Source organism: Chelonoidis abingdonii, chromosome 7 (genome assembly GCF_003597395.2).
Source record: "Chelonoidis abingdonii isolate Lonesome George chromosome 7, CheloAbing_2.0, whole genome shotgun sequence".
NCBI lineage: Eukaryota > Metazoa > Chordata > Testudines > Testudinidae > Chelonoidis > Chelonoidis abingdonii.
The window spans coordinates 111,569,613-111,578,994 of record NC_133775.1 but is presented as its reverse complement, the minus strand read 5'-3'; the positions used below and the strand labels follow the sequence as shown (position 1 = coordinate 111,578,994).

Here is a 9,382-nt window from a genome sequence, read left to right as displayed (position 1 = left end):
CCTGAGGTCCTGATCTTTTCCTAGCTCCACTCAGATTCTTCCTGGTATCTCAGCCTGACTCACATGAAGTTGCCCCATAGACAGACTGAGGACATCTGTGTTAGTCATGATTTCATTCTGAGAGCCTAAAGCTATTCATGAGGATTAGAGCCCAGTCTGGCATCATCAAATAATTAAAGGAGGGCCCATGTTTATTTCAAGTGTAAATAAAGAACTGGTAATGCATCTAAGAACTAAGTACTCATTGGATGTGAAGCAAGGTATTTCAATTACACAGTAAGATTGAAAGGGTATATCTATGCTGCACTTAAGCCCACAGGTAGCCCTGGCTAAGGGGCTGTTTCATTGCAGTATAGCTGTTTGGGCCTAGGTTCTAGGATCCTGTATGGTGGGAGAGTCCCACAGCTTGCCCAAGTGTGAAAATCCACACTGCAATTAACTAGCCCCTAAACTGTCTCTGAGCCAGTCAGGTGGCACAGGTACCTCATTGCCAGTGTAGACATAGATGAAGGGTTCAGGTCCTGGCCTCCCCTCTACAGGGTGACAGCAGCAGCTCAAACCTACTTTAGGCACATTATGCTGACCTGGCTGTAGAAAGGCTAAAACAGGTGATGTTTCTGGGGGATCATAGGCTTGGTACTATCAACTAGGACACTTAGTGTGGGCAGGTTTCTGTACAAGTAAAACACAATGTTTGTATATTTATTGTCATGCATAGCCTATGTTACAGAATACACAAGTTAAAAAATGTTACAGTTTGGACCTGAGGTCCTGTTCCATATAGACTGGAATAGCAGCTGGCCTGAAACAGAGTAGACCACCTGAAGCCATCTTTGGGAGTCACATGCAGTGTTTGCACAAACCTGTGAAGAATTACTAAATATGGTAGTTTATACACACAGACAGGGACAGTAACAGTAACTCCTCACTGGTGCATCAACTCACCCACTTAATATTTTTTACTAGAGGGCAGGGCCTTGAGCGCTGGTGATCGCCGGCCACGCAGGATGCAGCTATAGGGGCTGCTCTCTGCCATATGAGGATGTGTGGGTGAGCGAGATAGAAAGCTGTGCAGGAAGGGTTTCTTGCCAGGAGGCTGACTTGGCTGCAGGTTTTCCCTATTAGCACAGAAGCGTTTCTTTAAAGTAGATGTTGAAGGGGCTTGGAGCTTCTGCACAGTATGGTACTGTTCAGCAATACAGGTTGCCTTCTTCCGCAGATCTAGCTTCACCAACATCATGTTGTTTTGTAACTCTGCCAGTGTTTGGTCCTGAGAGGGAGAAGCCAGCAATATTTACTCTTACATTGATGGTCCCATCACAGGTGATGGGAACTCCCTGTTAAGCACTCAGAAGTTGAACAATCCACTCACACAATAAGCCACTCTGTTATAGAGGAGCATGTAGTGCCAAGCAGCTCTTGCTGGCCCTGATGCAGCAGTTAGTTTGGCAAGCTAACAGTCCCTGGGTTGGACCAAGAGGGCAGTGCAGCTGGGGAAAGCTGAATCGACCCCACTGCCAACATTCTGCTGTAGTTAAATTGCCCTCTGACTTTCCCTCCCTGCCCTCAGGTTGACCTTTACCATAGCTAGCTAGTGCCAGGGCCTCCAGTAAACAAAAAGGGCTAGGAACAGTTGCTACCCATTACTGTGCTGGGGCCCAGATCGAGGTGCAAGGGGGAAAGTGTGGGGTTAGGGACTTTTTCAGCAGATAGCGTATGTAGCGGCTCAAACACAGATCCCATGAAAAAATAAGTTAGTGGAGCAGCCAGTTCATAAGGGATAGTACTAACTGGTGGCTTTCTGTATCCTGATCTGCCCTCCATGGAAATGGACATGGGATTCCTTTCTGTTCTCCATCCTGCCCCCAATAAATGTACAGTTCAGTAGATTTAGGCAGCCAAGTTTTTGGTGACATTCAAGTGCCTAGGCTGAATCCCATGCAGTCCCCACAACAAGCAATTGTCACATTACTTGTCTAGCCAGGATGTCATCACAGGTGCAGAGGGCTTCTCGAAGTTTTCCTGCACTTGTGGTGTGACAGCATGCTCTCTCTGCAGACTGGAGGGACTCCCCAAGTCTTTGCAGCTCTGACCGCAGCAGCTTCACATTCTGCAGGAGAGTGGGAAATTCAGTCTAAGCAAGAGACTTAGCAAGGCAGGACACAAACATCCAGTCCTCAAGGCAAAGCCATACCACAGCAGCCCTGACCTACATCTCACCCCTCAAAGATCCCATTGGAGCAGGGATCAGTACAGCAGCTCCCTGAATTATTGAGGCAATACCTCCCACACTCCAGAGGAGAATGTTACCAGCAGAACACTGGCTCCCATAAGGGTGTGGCTGAAGCTAAACAAGTGATGGTGAAATACACAGTGTTCATTGTGAACTGGTAAGAGCCCTCCAAAGGATTTCCCATGTCCTCACAGGGGTGCGGTTACCTTTTGTCCATCCTCCAGCTTCCTGTCCACGTCCACAGTGAGGGGTTTGGCAGAAGGAGGTGGCTCCAGCAGCTTCTGGTACCTGTGCAACTCTGAAAACAACCAGGAGCAGAGTGGAAAAAAGAACATCTCATGCACATATCCCAGCACAGAGATCTAGGTTCTGTATAATCCAAGGCCCTGTAAAACAACTGGAAGCAGCCACAGGTGCACTGAACCAAAACTTTAGAAGTGCACAGGTCAGGCAGTTCAGATCTAGAACTGCTCCATTTGAGACTCCTCATACTCATGGCTTCTCCTTTTATTTGGGTGAGGGAAATGTCTTCTCTTAACTCTGCCCCCCAACTCTTACTTGCAGTGCCTAGAAGTCCCAATATGCGAGGCACTATATGTACATATAGGGAGAGTCTCTGCCCCAAACACCATCTTTATCTAAATCAACAAAGGTTGGGTGGAGAAGTAGCAGGACAGAGAAGTGAAGGGGCTGGTCACATGGTAGAGCTGGGACTAGAACTCTGGTCTCAAGACTTCCAGTCCCACTGCCCTGAGCACATTTCTAATCAGCAATTTGAGGAGAGCCACCAATGCCACACCTGCAGTAGTATTGGTCAGCTCTGATTGACACTGCTCCAGCTTGGCTTTAACTTCCAGCAGCTCCTGCTGCAGAGTGGATGCAGCTACCACTCGTTTTGATCTGCGCAGGGGCTGCTCCTGCTGTTTCCTCTCCAGGGCTTCTGACTGCAGCTTTGCCTCCTGCAGAGCAGCTTCCAGCTCTTCAATCTTTTCATCACGCTCCTGAGGAGGAAGGGCAGATTTGCTCAAAGCCAAGCCCCTTTACTGGGAAGAGGTGCCAAACTTTCCCATGAGGAAGCCCAAGTGGCACGTGGGCTGCAATTCACTAAATTGTAATAAACACTCCCAGCTGGGCATTTTAAAGGTCTGCACCTTCAAGAGGGGTCTGCAGCATATTCCCAAACACCTGCCTGCTCCATGGAATGAAGCCAAACAGTTCTGTAGCTACCCACCATTGCCAATAAGAATAGGTGGGAAGAAAAATCTATCACTTCTTAACAATCTGTCAATTTTTCTATTTTCTCCAGAATTTACACTAAGAATGGAGGGTGTGTTTGCAACATGCTCAGAACACAGGAAGCAAAGATGCTGTTTTTCATCAGACTGGCTGCCTGTTAGCCCTTGCCCAGCAGTGGCTGTGCTAGAGCCCTGCAACCAAATGGGACCTGACCACAAGTGTTGAGTCTGGTTCAGCTGGGTAAACAACTGGACCCTCTCAAGTGTGGGTCAGTGACAGCTGTGTGCTCTGCTCCTGCCTGCCACCACCCCTTTGCTGTGCTACGTGTGCTATGGAGCGAGTGGGCCAAGGAGTCTCAGCGCCTCTCACTTCACAGAGCACACGCAGCAGCTCCTAGCATACTGACCCCAGGGCAGGAGATGCTGTGAATGCAACTCCAGTTCAGGGTCAGGTCCAGTGGTAACTCAACTTGCTTAAGTTTCGGTCCAGTTTGGGCCCAAGCAGACCTTGATGCTGTGCTACATAAAACAGCAGCCAAGAATTTGGAACTGGGGACTACAGAGGGCTCTAGCCAGAGCCCAAAGCCTGTAGGGAGGAGCAGAAGATACAATGGGAACAGTCACATAAAAGTACCAAATGGGAGGCTGGAAAGCCTTGCTAGTGTGAGAGTCACAGCAGAAGATTCCTGGGCTCAGACAAGCTCTTCTCACATCTCTGGCTCTGCTCCCAAGCCTGGTTTCCTCATGCCCCTTCCCTACAGTGGGTCCATTTTCCCCCACATACACACAAATACCTGAATCCTCTCCTGGTAATAATCAGTCATTGACTCCTTCAGATTGTTCAGCTTATCCTCATATAGTTCCACCAGTAGCTCCTTCTGCGTGTCCAAGTGTTGGCTGCAGAGAGAGGGCACAATGTGACATTGATGCCATGTGTACCAGATCAGAGATGTATTAGGGCGGCCCAGAGTTGAGGGGTGATTAGCAGGGAGGAGTTCCCATTTCCCTTGCAGTATGACAGTACCTGCACCACTGCTCCTTCTGTTGCAACTGCTCTAGCATCTCATTGCAGAGTTCCTCACGGAGGCGCATTTCTAGGTGCAACCTGTCCTGCCGCTCCTGCACCAGCAGATCCCACAGGACCTCCACTGCTCGCGGAAGGTCCTGCAAGGAGGGCACAAAACAACGTGAGCCTTCTACCTATGCTTGTGCATCAGGGAATCCAAGCATGGAAAAGGTTTCCCATGCCCAGTAGAGGTTTCACTGGGCTGGCCCTTGGTCTCGGTTCTGCCACTGAATTACTGATCACTCCCTGCTTTGTGAAGGGCCGCGGATCATTCATACTGTGCATTATTTGTCCTCACGAGGATTTGCAATTCCTCCCAATTTCACGTCACTGAGTCAGTGGATCTGCTTAGAATCCTTTTCCCAAGGTCAGATCGTTAAGTAAAGCTAACTCCAGACGTTCCAGTAGCCCTTCACTGTCAGCTGTTGCCGTTTCACCTTCAGCAGATGCTCCACTTATGGGACAGTGTCACATCCAAGCTGATTTGAGACAGGGATTCAAGTGTCCTTTGTGCATTGAGAGAGCCTGGGAGGCTTAGTACTAATGGTTCTCTGACCCTCCCAGTGTTCACTGATTCAATAGTTGTGCTAGCAACCACCTTGAGCGGGGGCAGGAGGAGGGCTAGATCAGTGCTTTGAGCATTGGCCTGCTAAACCCAGGGTTGTGAGTTCAGTCCTTGAGGGGGCCATTTAGGGATCTGGGGCAAACAAAATCTGTCAGGGACAGTACTTGGTCTTGCTGTGAAGGCAGGGGACTGGAGTGATGACCTTTCAAGGTCCCTTTTGTGAGATAGGTATATTGTTCCTGTTCCCAATAATTTACAGCTCCTGAGCCCCTGTCCCACCTCCTTGCTCCCAAAGGCTGCGGGTTAGACAGACTCATCCCTGCAGGTCAGGGTGGCTTCACAGGGTAGCAGATAAACCATCACTCACCTCCCAATCATACATGGACACTTCATCATCCTCACTGTCTTCATCAGGCTCCACTTCTTGCTTTGAGCCTGCCCCTAAACTCCTGCTGTCTCGCCTGCTGTGTTCCTTCATTAATGATTGGATAGACGGCAGTGCCAGCTTTGTGGGAGGAGCTTGAACAAGCTGAAGAGAAAATAAAAGTCCACTGTTATGACCTCACAATGACTGTGGACCAGGGTGGCCCATATGCAACTGTTTTCCCCAGCCATTGTCTTGTTCTTCAGGTTAGCAGGGTCTAGGAATGCTGTGGAGGCAGTGTACTCCACCAGGTACGCTGCTTCCCTCCCCATGCCCTCAAAAGTGAAAAGAAGCAACCTGTTCCCATAGGACCTTAACCCTAGGGAGTCCTGAGATCCAGGCCAGAGATGCAGGCTCTTGGAAAATCCAGAGTGACTTCTGCACTACTGGGCACCCTGGCCCCTAGGCACTGGCCCACTGACCTGGCTGGCTATGGCCGAGAACTTGGCCACGTGCAGGGTCTCGTCATACGTGGATGCACACTGGTTAATGTTGACAATCATGCAGGAACGCCCACGCCCCATGAAGAAGCCTTGAAACACACGGGTCAGCTTGCTGTCCCGGAAGGGAACAACACCCTGCTTCAGCCTGCAGGGAAAGAGGAGAACCTGCTAAGCCCAACAGTCAAGCACCTGGGGAATCCCCTTCCTCCCCCAGATCTCCTGTGCACACTCACTTGGACTGCTGGTTCTGGCGGAGGGCAGCGATGCAGCGGCCGAGCGTGTGCAGGGAGGTGTTGATGTTATTTGCCTCCTTCATGCGGTCCCCACTTTTCTGGTTCTTGCAGCGCTCTGAGCCAGCAAGGTCACACAGGGACAACCTGAGGGAAACCCAGGGAGATATCTGTGATCTGGTCCCACTGGCCCTGCCCCAACCCCACACTCCAAACATTCCATGCTCCCTGCTCTAAGCTCACCCTCCCCTTAAAAGCCTGTCTTCCAATTTCCTTGAGTAGGTGCAGAAGCTGCTTGGGCAGCTGTCATCACAAACCCAGAGTCTATTAAACTGTGCCAGTCAACACTGCCATCAAAATCAGGATGTGGGGCCAAGACAGCCAGAAATCCCTGATCCCCAGCTGGCAGCTGCTTTCCAAGCACAGAGCCAGCTTGCATTTGTAGTTTATTACACTGCTGGTAGACAAATCCATTAACAGCAGCTTAACCACAGGGAACCCCACACCCCTGAGATGGGAGCGAGACATCCATATTCACACCAATTCAGTGGGGTCCTGGTGACTCAGATAGTGCTTTCCAACACCTCTCACAGCAGTTCCCCACGCCCTCTCCATTGTCAACCCCAAGCTGTGCAATGGGAACGAGCTCCTTCCCAGTCACCCCACCGAATGACCTCCAGAAGACCCCAGATATCCGAAACAGCAGCAAAGATGTGAGAACTCTGAGCCTTCAGGAACCCCCAACCTCCCTGCTCCATACAAAGAAATGCAAGACTCACTCGCTGATTTTGGGGAGCATCTCACTGCTGCTTCCCTGTAAGTGCAGAATACGAATGGAGAAGATGCTGTGACTGCAGGGAGCAAGGACAAAAGAAGTTTGAAAGGAACATGCATCATATGCCCCTGGAAAACACCCCAGTCCCACAGCTCCCAGCCTCAGAATAAGATCACCACCACCACCACACCAGACCAATCCTCTTCCCTGTCTCAGACCTGCGGCTGGAATTCTCATTCAAGTGGGTGCAGGCAAAGCTCTGGTTTTTCCGACCCAGTTTCAGGAGCTTCCAGGCCTCATCAGCATCTTGGACATTGATCCAGTTCAGATCTGAAAGAGCAGACACAGGTCACGCCAGGCAAGTGGGAGAGTGACAGAGACCAGGGTTGCCCTCCCAGGGACTGACTACTTACCTCAGCCCAGACTCCATTACCAGGAGCCAGTCTGAGCTCCCCCAACATTATCCATTGAGGGGAACAAACATTAACTCGACAGCCCAACCAAGAGGAGCAGCTGACTGGGTATAAGATACCACAGAGCACGCTCCCTTCCCCATTAGTGCCCCTCTCCACACCCATCACATCCTCCACACCCAAGTTACTGCTTTGTCACTTCCTCAGGCTATAGCTCCTGCAGTCCAAACTTGAGCTGGCAGGGCCCTTCCCTAGATGTCCCCAGAGCCCAACCCAGGGCAAGACTGGGTAGATCTACCTTTCACATAGGGGCTGCCAGTCTGGTCTTCACACAGCCGCAGCGTCTGCCTTTTGCGGTTCTGCCCAGGCAAAGGCATCTCCAGCAAGTCATAGATCTGGTCATTGTAAATCTCAAAGAAGGAGACCCAGATGGAGACCTGCCCATCCCCCGGGGTGAGGAGCGAGATGCGGTCTAGGTCAGCCCAGCGAGGACCCAGCTCTGGGAGAGAGAGGTAAAAAGGATGGTAGTGATTGCAGCAGTGCCCGGCATGTCCCAGATGAATAGCTTGGGACTGGGAGAGGCTGCAGACACCCCCTCACCCAACAGAAACTCTCTACCCCAGCCCCAAATGTACTCCATGTGTCCCACCTGGGACTCCCCACCCTCAACACGGACTTCAAGCCAGGATATGCTACGTATCCACTTAGCTCTCACATCTTTCCCTTGTCAAGAATTTCCTACATGCCCTGTCTCTGATCTGGAGAAACGGGGTAGCACACAACCTTCTATACTGGATCCCTCTATGGCTTTGGTCCTGGCTACCTAAGACTCTCTCCTCTCCTTGTGTTCAAGTCTATCAGATGAGATCAGCTGACTGCCCCTAGGTTTCCCAGTCTAGGGGACAAATGCTTTCAGTGGGGCCCCTCAGCTCCAGAGCCTGCTTCCTTGGTAGTCTGACAGAGCCCAAGCTATTGGCCAGCCGGGTGTGGTGGAACACTCAGCTGCTCAGGTAGGTACCCCCTTGTGGGAGGGGCTTGCCTATTTCTTTCATGTTGATTGTTGCCCCAGGATGACACAGGTGGGCAACGTACAGAACAGAGAAGAGAGGTATTCACAGCCCAAAATTCCCCAAACACAGAGCTTCCCCACAAAGAAACAGGGAGCCCCAGAGAATGTAGAATCCGTACTGCCCCTCCCACAGCACAACTATGCAATAACAAGGGTGCAAAATCCACTCCTCCCCAATCCAGGAATGGAGGCACAGGAGAGCAGGGCACTGGACATACCTTCCAGCTGGCTGCTGCTCGACTGGTTGACAAACTGGCTGGTAGAAGAGAGGCCACCAACCCCACTGTCAAAACTGACATTGGTGGCAGCCTGGAGCTGGGACTCGGCACTGTGGCTCCTCTTCAGTGGAGTCAGCACTTCCTCCTGGAAAACCATGGACAGTGAGTTTGCGTCTGACGAAGTGGGTATTCACCCACGAAAGCTCACGCTCCAAAACGTCTGTTAGTCTATAAGGTGCCACAGGATTCTCTGCTGCTTTTACAGATCCAACGTGGCGAAGTGCTGAAGGATGTACTTCATGGCGAACTGCTGTTACACCTATGGATCACCACTCTGGAAGACACACACATCCAGGAAGAGGGCCCTTGCTGTGCAGTGACAGGTTGGATGAAGTCTGCCTGTATGAGTGCTCAGCTTGCGGCTGCTCTCTCCTCCAGGAGCAGCAAAGACGTGGATCCTGCCTCGCTCCCAGCTGTCATCTCAATGTGTGGGGATCGACTCTACCAGGCTATGGCTCTGAAGCCTCGCTTTCCAGTGAGGTGACCTGGCTGGACAGCAAACAGGTGATCAGAGGACCAAGAAGCTGGCCCTGCTGTGGGGGGCTGCGGAGGTGAGTGTCCCTTTCGATCTCAGGCAGGTACAAGAGCATGTGTGGTGTCTTGCGCTCTCACTGTCCATGTATCAGAGAGGTAGCCGGTTACGTCCTGGAC

At 51.2% G+C, this 9,382-nt stretch overlaps 1 protein-coding gene across 1 annotated transcript in view; it reads right to left on the bottom strand.

Moving 5' to 3' along the window:
* Window positions 1-851: 851 nt before the first annotated feature.
* The window catches only part of KIF20A (kinesin family member 20A), a 13,140-nt gene continuing 4,609 nt past the window's right edge, over window positions 852-9,382 (bottom strand). The window contains 14 exon segments of the mRNA XM_075068316.1: window positions 852-1,270; window positions 1,973-2,110; window positions 2,440-2,531; window positions 3,033-3,234; window positions 4,263-4,365; window positions 4,493-4,632; window positions 5,467-5,628; window positions 5,946-6,111; window positions 6,200-6,343; window positions 6,976-7,047; window positions 7,190-7,301; window positions 7,683-7,883; window positions 8,672-8,835; window positions 8,837-8,924. Of these exon segments, the coding sequence (XP_074924417.1) occupies window positions 950-1,270; window positions 1,973-2,110; window positions 2,440-2,531; window positions 3,033-3,234; window positions 4,263-4,365; window positions 4,493-4,632; window positions 5,467-5,628; window positions 5,946-6,111; window positions 6,200-6,343; window positions 6,976-7,047; window positions 7,190-7,301; window positions 7,683-7,883; window positions 8,672-8,835; window positions 8,837-8,924 (2,105 nt within the window). The 3' untranslated portion in view covers window positions 852-949.